The sequence below is a fragment of the Terrapene carolina genome, unplaced genomic scaffold (assembly GCF_002925995.2).
Source record: "Terrapene carolina triunguis isolate 2854851 unplaced genomic scaffold, T_m_triunguis-2.0 Scaffold84, whole genome shotgun sequence".
In the NCBI taxonomy this organism is placed as follows: domain Eukaryota; kingdom Metazoa; phylum Chordata; order Testudines; family Emydidae; genus Terrapene; species Terrapene triunguis.
The window spans coordinates 2852437-2870851 of record NW_020664435.1 but is presented as its reverse complement, the minus strand read 5'-3'; the positions used below and the strand labels follow the sequence as shown (position 1 = coordinate 2870851).

Below are 18415 nucleotides of genomic sequence, written 5' to 3'. Positions count from 1 at the left end.
AGAAGTGGGTTGTAGCCCACGAAAGCTTATGCTCTAATAAATTTGTTAGTCTCTAAGGTGCCACAAGTACTCCTGTTATTTTTGCGGATACAGACTAACACGGCTGCTACTCTGAAAATTAAACTTGACTTTTCAAAAAAATGGTTAATATTAAGCAGCCAACAGACTAACTGGACTGGGGGAAATTGCAATTAAAAAAATTAAGTTACTATTTACAAAGAATGGAGGTATGGAATCTGTAGTTGGAATCTTGGTTAAAGACAGAGAATCTGATTTTCCTTTTACTTATACCAAACTAAATTAGAAGTCCACTACAGGATTCACACAGGCATAAGAAGAACCAGGTCCAACTTGAGCATATGAAATTATTCATGAAGTCTAATTCAAATTACTGAAATTCCTGAAAACATAGGTTTTTAGCTTCTTATAATTAATTGCTTTTATTCAGTTCTGATAAATGTGACTTGTCTCCAAATACAAACGTTTTCTATTTAAATAAAATTCTTTACCAAATTTCTAAGCATCTAGCATTACTTTTTCCACTAAAATTAAAACTGTAACTCTAGGTTCATTTTGGGAGCATGAATGAGTCATGACATATATGGTGACATTGTCACAAGATAAAAGTTTATTTTTTTTCCAGATATTCTAATGACTGAAACTCCACCCAAAGGACTATTTCCTTAAATTCCATTTCCAGCCAAATACAGGTGATAGAATATAATGTAGAAGTATCACAAATAAAACTAACATTTGAGAGAATTTCCCTGTACATCCACGAGCTGCAAAAAATCTTGCAAGACCCTCGAATTGGAAATCTGAACTAAAAAACAGCAGGTGTACTCCCTCCATCAAGGAGGCTAATCAGATGCAAGGTTTAATCTAGTTACTTCCCTCAGCCTACCAATGTTATCTATGACTTCTCTGGATTAGAGTTCTACGGGCCATCATCCAGGCCGCACTCTTGCCCAGTTCTTGTGCCAGAATTCCTTTCCATCACTATTGCATTTTGTGTTGCTGTTATTTCTATAAAGGTGAAGTGGCAAAAAGTATACTGTGTACATTCCTGATCTCAGAAGTCTCCAGATAAATTAAATCTGATCTGTTTCAACTGTGTGTATCCTTGCCTAGTTAATCTGTCAATTTTATTTTGTTTTGACCCGGCATGAGTATGTATACTTCCCCACCCAGTATAATCTTGTACATTTCACAGCTTCTTTGCCATTAGTATTTGAAAAAGCAGGGGTTGTAAAATTAGGATATTGCTTACTCTAAACTCTAATATACAAAAATGCTTCTCAGTATTGTATGCCCTTAAGAACTCAATACAAACATTTTTAATCAGAGTTGCCATCAAACAAGGAGGAAAAAAGGCAGCAACAGAGATAATAAAAATGATCAAAGAGAAAAGCCCTACAGGCTTGTCCTAAATTAAAGAAAGAAAAACCTTAGAGATAAACGCACATTGTTTATCATGAAAGTGTATTTTATGCTAATCTACACAAACAATAAAATTAATACAATATCACGCAACAGATATTTTGTAAAAATGTATTTTCTAAGATGACACAGCCACTAGCAAAGAAAACAAATCTCCTTCTAGATGTGGACAGATTTGCTTTGAGAATCAAATTTTTAAAAGTAGATGCCCATAAAAAACAGCAGCTGGAGTTCTTGGAAATGGAAAACAGTTACCCAGACCATATAAAAGCAAACATAGTATATCGGTATAGCAAGGAAAGCATAAAAGCAATCCATGTCTTACTTGAATAATCCCTTGTCAGTGGTGGAATCCCCAAAGCTCTAACATTTTTTTTTTTTAACCCGAGGAATACTAATGAAGAAAACGGTAACTTGCTCAGTCTCCAGACTGAACAGCAGTCATTTCTTATAAGGATGAACTTCCTTTAGCTAGTCACAAATCACTGCCTCCACAGTTTTCATGACCCACAAGCAAGACAAGTAAAGAGCTTCATAAAGATCCAAGAAAATATTTCTACCCTTTCTAGGTTAAGTTGAAAACTGCACTGGCATGTTCATGGGTTGCCTGTTATAATTCTAGAAAGTACCCTAGAATAGCAAGCTCGTCCTGTCTGTAATACCACAGGTGTAAAAACAGGAACTGAATTGAAACAACCATCTTTGATACTGAAGGTGTGATAGGGTCTTGAGAAAGAGTGAGTACAATAGAATTTGGACCCCATGCGGTGCCTTTTACAGGGAAGATTTCACACAGTGCTTTATAGTAAACTAGATGCAGCTGAGACAGTGTTTTAGGTAAGCACCACAGCCACGACAGCTCTCAGCAACCATCATGAGCAGCAGAACCCATTTTATTTCAAGGGAAAGTGTTAGTCAGAACACTAGGGTTTCCCCATCAACTTTACATCTGGATAACCTCCAGAAATAGGCAGGAGGTATTTCTATTGTCTCATCCAAATTAAGCTCTTTGGATCAGGAATAGTCTTTCATACCTTTGTATGGCTATTGGCAGTATTTTTCAGCCTTGATTTATTAGAATGGAGATGTCTAATAAAAAGTTTCCCATTTTGGATTAAATATTTTTAATTTCTTTTAAATAAAGCTATAATCTTTATTTAAAAAGCTTTACTTTCTTGTACATTGCACTGCCTATCTCCCGTCCTTCATGAACAATTTGTCTCTCCCTTCTACTTGAACCTCCACGTCTTCCCTTCCTCCCCCCATGCTGCCTGGAACTGCCTCCCATATCCAGTCTGACAAGGTGGACGAGGGAATATCTTCTACTGTATGTCATGGTCCCTTATCCAGTGAGATAATCAACTTCATGCTCCCTAAGCCTTACTTCTTTCAGCTAGCCTTATACCACTAACATCATTCTCAGCCACGCCATCAAGTCTTGCTCTTGCTGTCCAACCTTAAATTCTTAAAATGTAACTCCCCAAAATGTAGTCCACCCTACAACTGAAACAAAAATAGAGCATTTACAGAAAAAAATCACAGCCTTTTCCTGTTGAAGTCCATGGCCCACCTCCTTTGTCTGCAATTTCTTGATGTGTAGGTCTAAGTTAGCTTCCCAAGGAAGTTTACTTGAGGGAAGTAGAGTATGAATTATGGAGGAGAGACAATAATAAATGCAGGGTATGAAATGAACGAGGAGGGACAAAAAAGGAAATGATGGGGTAGACTGAATGCAGTAAGAGGGGGAAGAAATACACCCGAAGATTTTAAACTTTATTCAAGCCACCATTCATTCCACACACACACAAAAGTTGGACAGAACATTGATCTCTGAGAGGAGGGGCTCCTTGGTGAGGTTGATGGAAAGGCTCCTATCTCCACTCATATTTAATCCCAGTACTCAGGGTGGATTTATGCCACCCTGTTACACTCCTACCACTGCCTGAGGAGAGGGAGGAAAAGAGGGAAAATCATTGACTCACCAAGAGAAATGTCACACATGGAGCTGCACAAAATGTTGGCACTATGGGGGTAGTGTAACAGGGGAATAGCAACGGGTGGGCTGCGGTCCACCCATTTCACTTCTAGGACCACCCAAGTTGGAGACAGAGCCCCCCAAATCCACAGGCTGGGACTCCCAACCCCGACTCGGGGTCTGTCCGCCCGCCACGTCCCTCTCCTGCCAGTGCCGCGTGCTGCTGCCCCAGTGGGTCTCCGGCCCCAGCTCTAGCCCCACCCAGCCCCCCCCCAGTCTCAGTGGGAGTGAGTCGTTCCAGGTGGGGGGGGGGGTAGTGGGGACGGGGCTAATGAGGCGCCCGAGACCGGGGCAGCAGCACACAGCCCCGGCAGCAGAGGGACGCATCTGGCCGGACACCAAGCCGGGATCAGGATGGGTGGGCAGAGCTCGAGCCCCGGTGGGGCCCCTCTCCGCCCCATGGGCACACCTCGTAGCCTGTGTGCACCAGACAGCCTCATCTTCCGGTGCCTGAGCTGTAAGGGCCAGCTGAAGGGGGTGTGGGGAGGCAGGCCCCCCCATCCTTCCTGCCCCCTCCCTTCATTGGCCACCCACCCGAAAATCGGGGCCCACCCAGTTTTCCTGTCCTAGTTACGCCACTGTAGTGTACTACCTAGTAAAACATGGTAATTTTCACTTTGCTAATTTGGCAAACCCAATAATTCAAGTTGAGACACCAAACACCTGATTTTTCAGAGTACTTAGAATTATACAGCACTTTGTATGTTCAAAGACCAACTCCCATTGAGTTCAATTGCAGCTCTGAGTGCTCAGCCAACAATTCAGCAGATCAGACCCTAGTGTCTGGTATCAGAAAACGAGAACACAGTTATTGACCACCTATAAAAAGTTTGGTTTACGTGACTTGCCCAGCATCACGCAGTAACTCTGTAGCTGAGGCAGGGATAAAATCCAGTTCTCCAGGGCAGTATTCAGCTGCCTGAACCGTGAGACCACCCTTTCTCTTCCTGAAATCCCCTGCCTCATTCACTATTCACTTTCCAGCCTCTGCAACAAGTGAGGCAGGGCTCCTACAGACAACAGCCTCTTTCAGTACACAACCCTGATCCATCCTCAGAACAGGCCCAGCATAGTCCAATGGAAAAAATAGTATTTGATCATGTAATTTAAGACTGTATCATAACCCTAATTCTGGCATATCCTAACTTTTGAATGCTTGACTTTGCAACGTTAATGTTCTTTAAATGTAATTTTGTGTGAATTTCCTAGTTGGATTTTTTTAAAGCAAACTGAAAAAAGAAATTCCATCATGTGGCATTATACTGACACCCAGCTGGTCATTGGCAAGGCTGGGTCCCCCTCAGCCGGGGAGTCTCCCCTCTCTCTTACCCACAAAATGCATGAGCCGGTGATGCCAGGAGTTCTCAGCAGACTCCCCTGCACTCCGCCCTATAGCAACAGATTCCCCGTGCACCAGGCTGCAATAACATTTGGCCTGGCCTCCACTCCATCTGGGTGGAGGGATAGGCCAGGCCAAATTTGAGTGGCATTGTGACCCCATGCACCAGGTCACAATGCCCCTTACTCAAATCCAGCCCGGCTGCCTCTTCATCTGTACAGAGGGGCGTCCAGGTCAAAATTTCAGTAGTGTTACAACCACACAGCCATATTGATTTCATACAGGACTACTGCTTAGAAGTGGTCAGGTCATGGCCCCCCTGGGCTCTGTGGCCTATGGAACTTTGAGTAAGTGCAAAAACTCTGGGGAGCCGGGGCTGTTGGCACTTCCCCCCTTTGCCCTCTCAGTTGGTGCCACTGGTCTCTTCCCCACCCCCATTCTCCTCACAATGCCATCCTCAGGCTTCTCATCCCAGTCCCAGTCTCCTTGCCTAAAATGTCCTAGTCTCACCTCTCCAGACTCCCATCACTCCCCCGCAAATACCAACTCCCAGTCTCTTTGGCCTGCTAGAGTTTTTCAAAGAAAGATTCAACTGAATTTTGTAACATGGACAAAACAACATATTTTTCCCTAGCTTCACTCCCAGAAACATCTGGACTGTTTTGGCTGAAATTAAAAAAAAATAAATAAATACAAGAACACAATGTGAGGCAGACATCTGGCATGAAAAATTTCAGCCTAAACTGGTAAAGTTTGTCAAAGTTATGAAAAGCTGAAAAGAGGGTCTGATAATGGGAAGTGATGGGAAATCTTAATAGGCAATGCTACCAATGCTGCCTATGATACACAGAAGAACATGGATGACAGCACAAAATATAAATCAATTAAGTTAATATACAACATTGAAATCAAGTTAGTGTTGGTATTTTTGTTAATTTTTGCTCAATGGGTTTTAATTTATTTTTCAAACCTTACTGTATAGGTATTATTGGATTCTTTATATTCTGTTATTTCTTACACTGATGGAATTCCGTTTGAAATTATGGCATTTGGGGATGGGTATTGGTTCAGAATTGGGTTCAGATTTTTTTTAATGAAATGTCATGGCCTTCGTCATAAGTAAAGATATTATCCTCATAAAATATGTCACACACAGAATTTAGGGGCACCAAATAAAATTCAAAGGCTTTGGCTTAAATTTTCTCTCAGTAAAAAAACATTTCTGTGAACAGGTTTACCAGGGATTTTGTTTGCTAGCACAGTAACTGTTGCAGAGAGCTATAAAATCAAGATTAGTTAGATTAATGTAAGTCATTTTCTATCAATGCTCCTGCAGCAGTTTACTGTCATTAAATTCTACTTTTAGTGTAATTGTACATTTAATCCTTAAGTATACTTTACCTGGGAATTTCCAATTGATTATCTCAGATGTCATTTTTGGGATGGTCTGATAGTGAAAGGATTAACTAGTAGAATCTTTGCCCACAGATTAGTTTAGCCATACAAGTCATTACAGCATATTACAGGCTAGGGGCATTTAATGCACTATGCAGCGCAAAAAGGTTTTACTCATGTATAATGGAAAAAGCATAGTGCATTAAGAAATCCTCCAACGTCTGTGCTGCAGAGAGAAAAGTGCCTCTCTCTGTAATACAGCACATGTTCCTCACAAACCTTCTGTTCTTGTTCCATTATTGGACATGTTGTTAGCACCATGTATTTATTGTTTAGCTGATCTCAGAGTATCAAATACAAAGTTTTATGTCAAGTGCAAAGCACTGAAAAGCATTCCAGAGCCTTGGGCAAGTCCATCACTTAAAACATAGGTTTTTAGTTCAACAGAATGTATGTGTCCTTTGTATTTCTATTTCCTGCACCTTGATTAGTTGCTAAAAGATATAAGGAGTCACCGTTTTAATATTGTTTTTAATCTATTATCTGTACTACACTAGCACCTAGAAGCCCCAGTGGAGACTGAAGCCCTGCTGTGCTGGGCACTGTACAAACACATAGTAAGAGAGAGAGTGTCTGCCCAGAAGAGGTTACAGCCTAAACAGGTAAGATAGATGTCAATGCCCTATAAAAAAGGAGAATGACATACAGAATGATACCATGCACATGGGCCAGGCACCTCTTATGGCTGAAAACACTGACTGCCTACAGTCACTGCCACAATAAAAACCTGATTTGACAGAGAGGTGTGATTAATGCTAAAACCTCAGACCAGCAAGAGGAAAGATGCCTAAATATGGATAATGGTTTCTCTTAGGGGCAAATGTTGCTGTGCACAAAACGTGGGGGAGGGTTGCGGGGTGCAGGAAAAAACGAAGACCACACAGAGACTGTGCACTCAGAAGATGCTGGGGAGCAGCTGGGGTGACATCCAAAGGATGCTTAGGATGGGTTTGACAGTGGCCAGTGGATCCATCCCTATAGGGATCCATAGGCCTATAACCAGGATTTTCAGGTGTCCAGTTTTCAACCGGAACGCCTAGTTGAAAAAGGGACCCTGGCAGCTCCGGTCAGCACCACTGACCGGGCCGCTAAAAGTCCAGTCGGGGGTGCAGCGGGGCTAAGGCAGGCTCACTGCCTGCCCTGGCTGTGCATGGCTCCCAGAAGCCTAGGGGCCGCAGGGACATGCCGGCTGCTTCCGGGAGCCACCTGAGGGAAGCGCTACCCGGATCCTGCACCCCTCACCCCCTCCCACACCCCAGCTCTGATCCCCCTCTTGCACTCCTAACCCCTCAGCCCCAGCTCAGAGCCCACACCCCAGCAGGTTCGGCCAATCGCGGCTCCCAGTGGCCGCAGTTCGCTGCTCCGGGCCAATGGGAGCTGCTGGAAGCGGCGCGGGCTGAGGAACGTACTGGCCACCACTTCCTGCAGCTCCCATTGGCCTGGAGCAGCGAACCGCAGCCACTGGGAGCCGTGATCGGCCGAACTTGCGGACACAGCAGGTAAACAAACCGGCCTGGCCCGCCAGGGGCTTTCCCTGCACAAGCGGCAGAACAAGTTTGAGAACCACTGCTCTAAACCAAGCTGCTAGGCAGAGGGAAGAAAATTCCTTCCCTCTGAACTCCTTTTAGATCTCCTCCATAAAGCACATTTACTGTTGCATTTGGCCCACAGCAAAGTTTTGTCCCTTCCAAAGGACAATTCCACAGTAAGTGAAAGTTAACTGTAACTGGAATCGCAGTTTGCACATTGAAATAATTCAGGACTCTAGTCTGCTTGGTATACACAGATTTTCTATATCTTAGTTCACACTATGAATTCCAATATATTTAAATTCTAATACATATCAGTACCTTTTTTCAAAGGATGATCAATATTTTAACTATTATATGAGGGATATAACCTACGGTCCACTGGAGACTGAACAGAAACTAAATTCACTGCAAGTCCAGCTTGTATTTCTGGGGGGGAAAAAAGAAGTCTCTATGATAAGAGGAGTGCATTCTGGTTTATTTTTATGCCAGATTTATTTTAGTCTGTTTTAAAAACAGATAATAAATTGAAATAACATCTTTTCATTTCAGCCAAGGATCTTAAAGTTGTTTACCAACTAGTGCACAAAAGTCAACCCAGTTCAGGACAGGGAATGAAGAATGCCTTATTCAGTTCAAACCACAAAGTGACAGTTTAGATCAGGGGTAGGCAACCTGTGGCACGCATGCCGAAGGCGGCACGCGAGCTGATTTTCAGTGGCACTCACACTGCCCAGGTCCTGGCCACCGGTCCGGAGGGCTCTGCATTTTAATTTAATTTTAAATGAAGCTTCTTAAACATTTTAAAAACCTTATTTACTTTACATACAACAATAGTTTAGTTATATATTATAGACTTATAGAAAGAGACCTTCTAAAAAAGTTAAAATGTATTACTGGCACGCGAAACCTTAAATTAGAGTGAATAAATGAAGACTCGGCACACCACTTCTTGAAAGGTTGCCGACCCCTGGTTTAGATAGACAGAATGCAATTATCCAAAGTGGAATTTGGCTAGCACCTGTAGTCTTGCCAAAAAAAAAAAAAAAATGGTTAGGAACAGAAAATATATGAACAGGGGTTGAAAAAACTCAATGTGAACATGAGTACACAATAGACTGAAGATTCTGTTGTTCAATATTTAACCAGTACATCTAAAGGATCTCTTGCCAGCCACATACCCTCTGTAGCTGGCTGAATACAGCTGATACTGGGTATTTGGTTAGATAATGTATTTCACTACATAGTCACATAAAAAGGAGATCCTCGCTTCAAAAAACCACATCAAGAATAGAAAAGGAGAAGATGAAATGGGCAATACACATCGCACCCTTCACGATGATCCAGGGATGGCTTTAAAAGGGGTTTGTGGTTTCACCTGCACCCACAGAACTCATGAAACCAAGGGTGCAAAAACAGGCAAACATATACATCTTAGGCATGTTCGGAGAGGGAGCCCGTCCTGCACTCACCCTGTAGTAGCAGCTCCTGTCCTATGCGGCTGGGCCTGGCTACCCACTCCAGGTATTTCTACCTGGCACATAGGGTTGCAGTGCCACTGAGATTTGGCCCAGACGCCTCTCTGTCATGGCGGATGCCAGGTTGCAATGCCTAAAATAAGGAGCAGGGCCTAGTTCTGCTACATGGTCAGTGCCTCCCCTCCACATTGGGCTGTGATTAGGGTTGTGGTGCCGGGGGAAGGGGTGTGTGTGCTGCAGATGGTGGGTGACCCCTCAGCACCCAGTGAACCAGGAGCTTCTATCCGCCCCTACACAGGATCTTAAATCTTCTTTCCTGCATATTACCGTAATGGAAATCTGAGGGATAGTCAGCAGCAGATACACAGATTCTAGCAATGTGCTAAGTATTTACACCACGAGAGAAGACAAAAAAACAGAACGCTTTTGTGTTTCGGTTTTGTTTGTTAGGCAGGGGTGTCTACGATTCTATAATGTAACCAGCTGATTCCCTCAAGGGTAGCAATTTAAATGACTTGTTCTATTTTAAGCTATAGGTCGATTCAGATTTTGTTTAGTTGGTACATTTAATGCTGAATGTCAGCCACAAAGTTCTCTCCCCTCCCCGTGGGCATGCAATTTATCATAAAAGGCACAGAATTCTTTAACAAAACTTTAAGTATGGTCAGAGAGGAAACGAATTAATTTTAATAGCACAGTAGCACTGAAAGAGGATTCAGAGCTCTCTTTAAGGACTGTCAGAACATAGAGATGTGTCTGTTCTGACAGGGATTAAAGTAACACCAATTACTAGACTAATTGTGCCTTTAGAGACTGTGATCTCTTAGTACATAAAGAATTTTTTGTTCCTTCAGAAGGAGCTTAAAGAGAAATCAGCCTCCCTCAAATGACACCTGTGGATTCCCAAAGGGTTCTGTACCGGCCCTTTCTCTTCAATATCTATGAGACCATTCAGATAGGTGATAAATTATGGACGCCAATGTCATCAATATGCTGACGACACCCAACTGCGTATCTGGTTCTCCGCTGTGGTTCTACTAAGGCTGTGCCTAGACTAGGAAAAATAGATAATGTGTTTTTAAAATTGACCTAATACATTTTAACTCTTAAGCCTTAGTGTAGTTGGGGCTTAGGCCATTTTAAAAACACGTTGGCTGGCTTTGGTCAAGCCTATCCTCTCCCCATCTATCTCACACGACTGCCATGCTTCAGGCTGGGCCCTAATTTCTCCACTTCCACTGGCAGTTTATTGTCTTAGTCCTCATCTTCAAAGCAGCAAATGAATAAGGTCCCAGATACATTAAAGAACACAGCTACGTCTACAAGCCACCAAGACAACTGTGCTACTCTGGGACAAAACAAAGTCCAGAATAAAGCCCATGAGAGCTGAGGACAAAGCACTCTGGGTTAAGGGAACCCAGCTTCCAGACAAGTTTAGATTAATCCAGAACGTGACCGCCTTTAGGAAACGCTGTAAAATTTCCTGCTTAATAAAACTTTTCCACCATATCCAGAGTGACATACACATCATCAACTGCTTCCCTCCTCCTCCACCCACCAAACCTCCTCTCCTCTGCCCCCCGCCCTGAAAAAGGAAACCCTACTCCAAGCTTAGCTTCATGTAAACTAAAAAACAAGAAGCAGCCAGAATTCCATTAAGTCCAAGAGGGACTTCGCTACTGCCAGTGTATTTTATATGGAGGGCTAATTGAGATGGTTGAGAAATAGGAACTGTTCTGTGCACCTTGGTGTGCACCAATGATGCAGGGCTGCCAACTCTTGCGATTTTATTATGAATTTGGTATTTTTCTGAAGTCCCAGCACTTGGAGTCACGCGCCTACAGGAGCGCTGGAATTAGCAGTGCTGCTGGTGCAAAAACACCCCCTGACTGGAAGTAATAATAGAAACCAAATGCATGGCTTCCAAGGTTTACAGTTTTGTTCAGTGGCTTGTGGCACCATTACTGTAGGAAGTGTTCCAATGCTCTGTGTGCTTATGTGAGAATCTTGGCGTTCATTTAAAAAATAAAAAATAAAGGAGTATCTAGACTTCATGGTTGGGGAGAAAGACTGAAAATATGAATCATAAGGTCTCTGCAGGTTCAAAAATCAGAAGACAGATGACACCTCACGTATATAATTTGTTTTAAATCTGATGATTTTTAAGCCAGTCCATGAGTTTTGGGGGCCTGTTTTGTGATTTTTCAATGTTTGGTTTGGCAATGCTGTCAATACCCATTCATGGATTCAGACAAAGAATTCTTGACAAATCAGAAGCAGCATTAAGTATCATACTATACAACACATACACAGTTGCTTTCATACTATAGGCCACCATCCAAATGGAAATGAAAGGGGACAACAATTTAAAAAGAAGTGGTTGAGTCCTTTAGGCACTACAACAATATAAAACATTCATAATAGTTTAGGCCAAAACATGACTTACTTTATAACACATGCCTTAGTATGAAAAGTCCTTCAGATTCTAAGTATTTAGTCTATATCTATACCCACCCCCTTTATTGCCAAGATTACTAAAGAGGCATCTTTCCTGTTGCCAGAATACAATAAGTGATCTTTACAAAAGACCCTACAATATTTTTGCTCCGCTACAACAAAGACAGCTCCAGCCAACATACGGAATGCAAAGTTAACCTTTATATTCAGAGTTGGACTTCCACTATTGAAGATAGATATCGGTGATTATGTAGACAACAAAAGCTAAAAAAATAATCCCAGCATGGATGCATTCGGCTGCTGCTTTATGAGAGAATTAGCAGAAAAAACATCTGCCAGGTGATGAGACAAAAAGAGCGGAGGGAAAGATGCTATTTTCAAGCTCATGAGGGGATATTACTTCAAGTGGAAAGTAAACAAAATAATTAAAATCTATTGTTAAAAAGGGACAGCATCTTTAAGCTAGTAGCACCCCCATGCCACAGACCAAATTGTTAGTTCAACTGCTGAAATATCTTAATATGCCGAAATGTACAGGGAAAGTCACAAAAGCAGTACACCCCAAGCTACATGTACAGCTTTTATCTTGTGCAAAATCAGACATTTTATTTTATAACTGCGTAGAAAAAGGACTCTCTCTATATACATATTTAGAACTCAGACATCAGAATGGTTAAAACTACTTGCAAAATGATGCCCGGAGATTATTAATTAAATCTGTTGCTGCATTTTATCATCCTGTTGCAGAGCCCAAGCCTCCACAAACAAAACAGCAACATTCCTGCAGTTCCCTTTACCAATGTATTTTATGAATGATTAATAAATGCAAGCCACAGGCAATTTTTAAAATATATCAAAACAAAATGTGGGGAGGAGGAAGAGCATAATGGATATGGAGTCTATCAAGTGGAAAGCGGATATGGGGAATAAGATACCTTAGCCATTATGTGGTTCCACCCCAGAAGTATAAAATCCCTTGGGCAGAGTCAGGTGGGATTTGGGACATGACAACCCATTAAAGAGTCTGTAAGTGATAAACTGCAATCCATAATTTCATTACACTTTAGGTCAGACTATTAATGCTCAGCATATATTATCAAATTATATATTGATATCCATATCCAAGCTGCAGTGGCTTAAAATTTGCTTTGTTGAGTCAGCAGTCATGGAAGACACCGTAATAAAAAAAGGGCGGGAAGGGGAGAAGCAAGAAATCAAAAAGCACAGAGTAATTATTTTTCTCTTTAAAAATAAAAAGTTTTATCCCTTAAGCATTTCCCCAATCAAGATGAAATTGTTGTGTGCATGCTGAAGGTGGAAGGGCTATGAAAAGAAGGAATGGCAAATAAGTTTGAAGGACAAAATCGGCCAGGACTCTCATTCTTCTAGCAAGAAATTTCTAATAGACAGCTATTCTTACCAGTTTTCTCTAGTACAAAACAAGTCAAAAGTCCAATGCAACAATTTACAATTTATCCAGGAGCAAGGAATACTCATGGCAACACATTTTCCCCCTCTTTTTTAAAAAAATACTTCGCTTAAGAGAATTGTCATTTACTTATCTGAAAAATAAATTACACAATTTCTAACTAAAGTGAATTTACATCATATGCTCATCTAGGTCCATTGACCTCACTGCTGGATAAAATTTGAATTACATAATCCTCTTCCAATCCTTCTCTTACCCTCCTATTAAAAGAAAAGGCAGAGAGAAACTCTATAGTAAACTGGCAATTCAGGTTTAGCCAATGCCATTTTAAATTATGCTAAATTCAGGATGCAAGGCGAATGCTGAAAATATTGCTTCACTAATGGGTAAGTCAGAGACCACTGCGTATTTCATTAAAGGAAAATATATTGTCAAGTTTAATCAGTTCCAATACCAGCAGAATATTAGCTTGTGAAGTATGCCCACAGCAAGGAGTGAAGCAGGCAAACAAAATACCCAAAACCTCCACGCTGCCAGGAGTCCTGCGGCATTCAGCAGTTCTGTCCTTGAAACAGACAGTACTTCTGGCTGGGGCAGCTAACTGTTTGGGTGCATCCCCCAAGGACACTCATATAGAGCCCCTTGTAGAGATCAGAGCTGTCCCCCAAAAGAACTTTCCCATATGCTCTCCTTTAAGAGAATCCCACAGGGACACAGGGTCTAAGCTGGTGCAGGAAGATGAGAGTGTACCACTTGGGGTACATTTTGCTCACAATCTCTTCCAACTACACAGACAGGGAAAAAAGTTAAAAAAAAAAAAAATCACAGAACTTTTCAGTGAATCAGGACGACAACCATTTGCATTTGGAGAACCACAAGATCAAACAGCAACTGGAGACATCAAACAAAACCCAGGGCCCAAAACCGAATGTCTATTCATATGCTCAAATAAAACCAGAATTTAGTTTAGTCTCTATCTATCAAAGACAGAAAGCAAGTGGAATGTCAATCTGCCTCTTGCTTTTATAGCTGGAATAACCACCATAAAATTGAAAAGCCTTCCATCTCCATCTGCTAATGTAACTCAGTGTCTATACTGAGATAGGAGAAATATATTTAAAGAAACTGCCAAGGCTGCAAAGGCCAACAGTTAGACCTTGTAGACATACGTACTTCACCATCCCTTGACTTACTGTAGCTTGTCCGCTTTGCTTTTGGAATTGAAAATGTATCACAAGCATCTATGAAGTGTGTTCTTATGACTGACGCATTCACATATATCACAATATATAAAATTATTGTAATACATCACACTGCCCTAGTGCTTCCAGCAAGCAATAGTCTTGTAATTTCCAGCACTGCTGGTTCTTAAACAATAGAGTAGACAGGAAGAAATGAAGGATGATGCAACATGCATGCTGCAAATAAGAACAACCCTAGTATCTTGGGGTGTGATGGTGGTGGTGAACTGATTGTCCAGGAGAGCAGTTAGGATTTTAGTAGTATTTTAGCCTTTACTTTTGGGAACGTATTTTACAGGAATACAATGAGGACAGTGTTTTTAAAAAAAAAAAAAAAGTGTTACTAAGTTCCAAGAATTTCTTAGAAATTTGGGGTCACTTGATTTTGAACAGGATCCCTTTAATATTAAAAAAAAAAAAACCCTGAAGGCTGTGCATAATCCCATTTTAAAAAATGTAATTGTATAATTCCACTAAGACAATCATTACTTCTTACAGTTTAGACAAAATGAAAGCAGAAGAGCGTTTCAATCTTTATGCCAAAAATTCAAGCACTGTAAACTCATTCTGAAGTTCTGCATCAGAAAATGAGTTATATAATGTGTGCTTCAGGTGTAACAAGTAACTTTCTTTGTGAGGTACATCATTATGGGTATAAGAAATCCCTCTGTCAAGTACTTTGCAAGGATCTTACTCTAAAAGAGCAAGAACACATTTGTATACAAGTCATAGGACACAGGTGGCAAGCAAATGCTCCATCAATAAATTGGTATCTTCTAACAGAGATCAAGCACTCCTGAAGAGGTCTTTGAATAATCCTAGCAGGTGCAGAGTACCCTCAACTTCACCTAGCAGGATTGGTCTCTTTATCTGTAGGATAATTTTCAATTGGAATTAAGTTGGATTCCCCGCACAAAGGTGAGCAGCTCCTTACATCCACACAAACATACCAAAACCACATTAGAGCTAGAAATAAGTTTACAAGTGAATATATCACTTGCCTTAAAGTGTTTGCCATGCGAACCAGCCCATCTACAGCAGGCATGGGTACTAAAATGCTGCTATTCGATAATTTGCCGATTGCTACCATGGTACACTGTTTTATAGCAATCACTACCTAATAGCGCACACTGACAATATCCTGTAATATCTTGACAACTTTTATACTGTGTCCTGCCAATTCAGAAAGACCAATATTAGACAGTTTCAAATCTACAAATCACTGTTGCAGTGTGCTGTGTTAGTATGAAGTAAGGAGTCCTTATTCCATGAAGCGTTACAATATATACAGCACTACTCAAATCAGGTCACGATGGGCGCCACTATAATGGACTCATCATAATTCTTCCATTGGAAATCAAAACAGCTCCAGGCTAAACAAAAGCATATGTAGTGCATCGATTCGTAAGTTTATCTGACGTAATCCCACACATGCAGTAACACACACAGTAAGTGCCATACATAAATATATCTGTGTAGGTTTTTATACTGCATTTTTCACCATACTCCACCATACATCTTCGCTGTTTAACTTTACTTACTAATTAAGCCATTTAAAATACAAAATGTTTTAAAAAGTAAAAAAGGAGCAGTTTAATATGAATAAAATACCTAACAAACACGATTTGGCAAGAATGGGCAAGCTACAAGCGTGGTAGGGGCTTTCTAACCTAAATGAAAAATAAAACAAATATACACAGGTCTACTGTGTTTACCTCAGTATTTGGCTGTAGTGTTTGCCCATCTTGAGTTGCAGTTGGTACTATTGCCCACGTTATATTGGCACTAGCAGATGATAAAGAGCTGAAAGCACCATTTTTCAGTTCTGTGGAATGTGACTTTGGCCCATGCCATCCCAGGATATTTTCTGAAACAGAAAACTAGAGTTAAGCCACAAGACTCATGTTCTAGACAGGATTTTAATCTCAATGTCCTAAATTCTATATATGAATTGCTACTTGTAGTTATAGTCATCTCCCCCGCCCACACCTGCATGTACGCGCGCGCACACACACACACATCCCTACCTTTGCCACTGTAACAGAAAGATGCTTATATCCTGCATTTAGCAACACTTTATTTGCAATAAATTCCCTTTTTGAGGTGGATGGCTAACGTTTACCAAGACAATTACAAAAGCTATTCAAGCCAGGAATCAATATGGGATCATTAATATAGTAAACAGGAAATTCGAGGTATTTTGATTTTTACTTTCAGCAAATACTTATGAAGCTCATTTTGTTTTCTCCTCTTCCCACTAACTGTGATGTTGCAGCTTACATTATACCTAATCATCACAACTACACAAACATTACAGAACTCTGTAGCAAAGGTCCAAATTATATTTCATGCTCCAATTATCAAATATGTTTCAGTTAAGGTCACACGTTATACACGAAAATAATGTGCAATTTAGTACAACTTTCCTAATAAAAATAAAAAAAACCTGTCAATAGTTGTCCGTGCCAATATTATTTAAAAATCTTATAATGGCCCTGAAATAAATATTACTGAATCTGATATAGGTAGATTTTCTCCTCATACTAGAAATATGAGTCAGTATCACAATAAGGGGAATGCTTGATTACTCATCTTCTGAACTCAACTCATCTTCTGTCCCAACCCAAAGACGAGTTCAGACAGCCTCCATGACTTTTTTTCCCACTCCACCTGTCTGAAGCTTCTATTTTAGCCCACTACATGTCTTTTTGTTTCCCCTCTGTACTGTTAGAGGTCTTTCTACATTGGTTAGGAAACCACTTTAGCACCTCTATCAAGACATGTGTTAGAATGCTGTTCACACTAGAAAGAGGTCAACTAAAGATGAGCCTGAACCATAAGCCCCCATGAGCACATTCCTGCCGCCGGGGATATTTGAACTCTCTGGCTTGGGCGAACCTTTAGGGATAACAGTAGCGAAAGCCTAGAGGACAATCTTTGTACCAGCTTACTCTCCAGTTTGTGGGATGGGTTATGTTGCTGTCACCCACCTCTCCATCCCAAAAAATACATTAGCACTAAAAAAGCTCACTAGCCCTCAATCGCTGCATTTAGTTTTAGTTATTAGAATTACCAGTAACAGCAGAAAATATCTAGATACAGACCACAAAATGACTACTTGCATGAGGGGCATGTGGAGATGGAAAGGGGTTAGTACAGGAGGGGGATGATTACAAGCTCTTTGAGACAGACTTTTTTGTGCGTGTGTTTATGTGCTCTAAACACTACCATAATACAAGCAATAAAATAAACAACGGATTATGTTTATTGTTCAATGAGATAACAGTAGCATAGAAGTTAATTTAACCTATTATAATGTAATTACATATTTACAATGCATTTTGTAACTAGAATATTTCTAATGTGTTCACCCATCCCTGGGAATTACTTACGTAAAAATGGTATCCCAAATCAAATTCCACTACCCTTTAATTCAGCATGAAATGGTCACTGAGATGGGATCTAACACTCCAGTTCCTAGGAATCTTTTTGAAAAATCTTAAAAGCTGTGTAAATACAGAAATCAATTTTGAGGTTGATGTGAAGCCACTATAACAACCTAGCAGGTTATCTCCACTCCCCAACCTAACTACACAATGGTTTATTCGGCGCAAGCCCTTACTTACAATCATTACAGTATGACAGTGAAAGTTATTTTAATGATGCATATGGTCCCTAGTACATATAATATATTCAAAACTAAGGGCTATTCTCTTTTGCTTTGGGGATGTGAGGGTTTCATATATTTTAAAAATTTGTCAATTAAGAAGTGTCCATCTGGTTTAAGATTCCAAATCAGTATTGGAATATATACCTAGACTTTTAAAAAAACATTTCCAAAAGGTATATTGTACAGAATGGTTAAAATACAAAACATTAAAAAGCAATTTCTCTTGCACTTACTTGCCAAGTGAGGCCATGAAGTTTCCATATTGCCCTAGCAACATTTCAGTGACATCACAAAGCTATATAAGTCTCCTTGCTCACATTAGGAGTTTGTGATGTCATCCAT

General features: G+C 40.7%; 1 protein-coding gene across 1 annotated transcript in view; it reads right to left on the bottom strand.

Moving 5' to 3' along the window:
• The window catches only part of OSBPL10 (oxysterol binding protein like 10), a 170024-nt gene that overhangs the window by 41150 nt on the left and 110459 nt on the right, over positions 1–18415 (bottom strand). The window contains exon 6 of the mRNA XM_026649361.2: positions 16119–16270. Within this exon, the coding sequence (XP_026505146.1) occupies positions 16119–16270 (152 nt within the window). The remainder of the gene's footprint in view (positions 1–16118; positions 16271–18415) is intronic.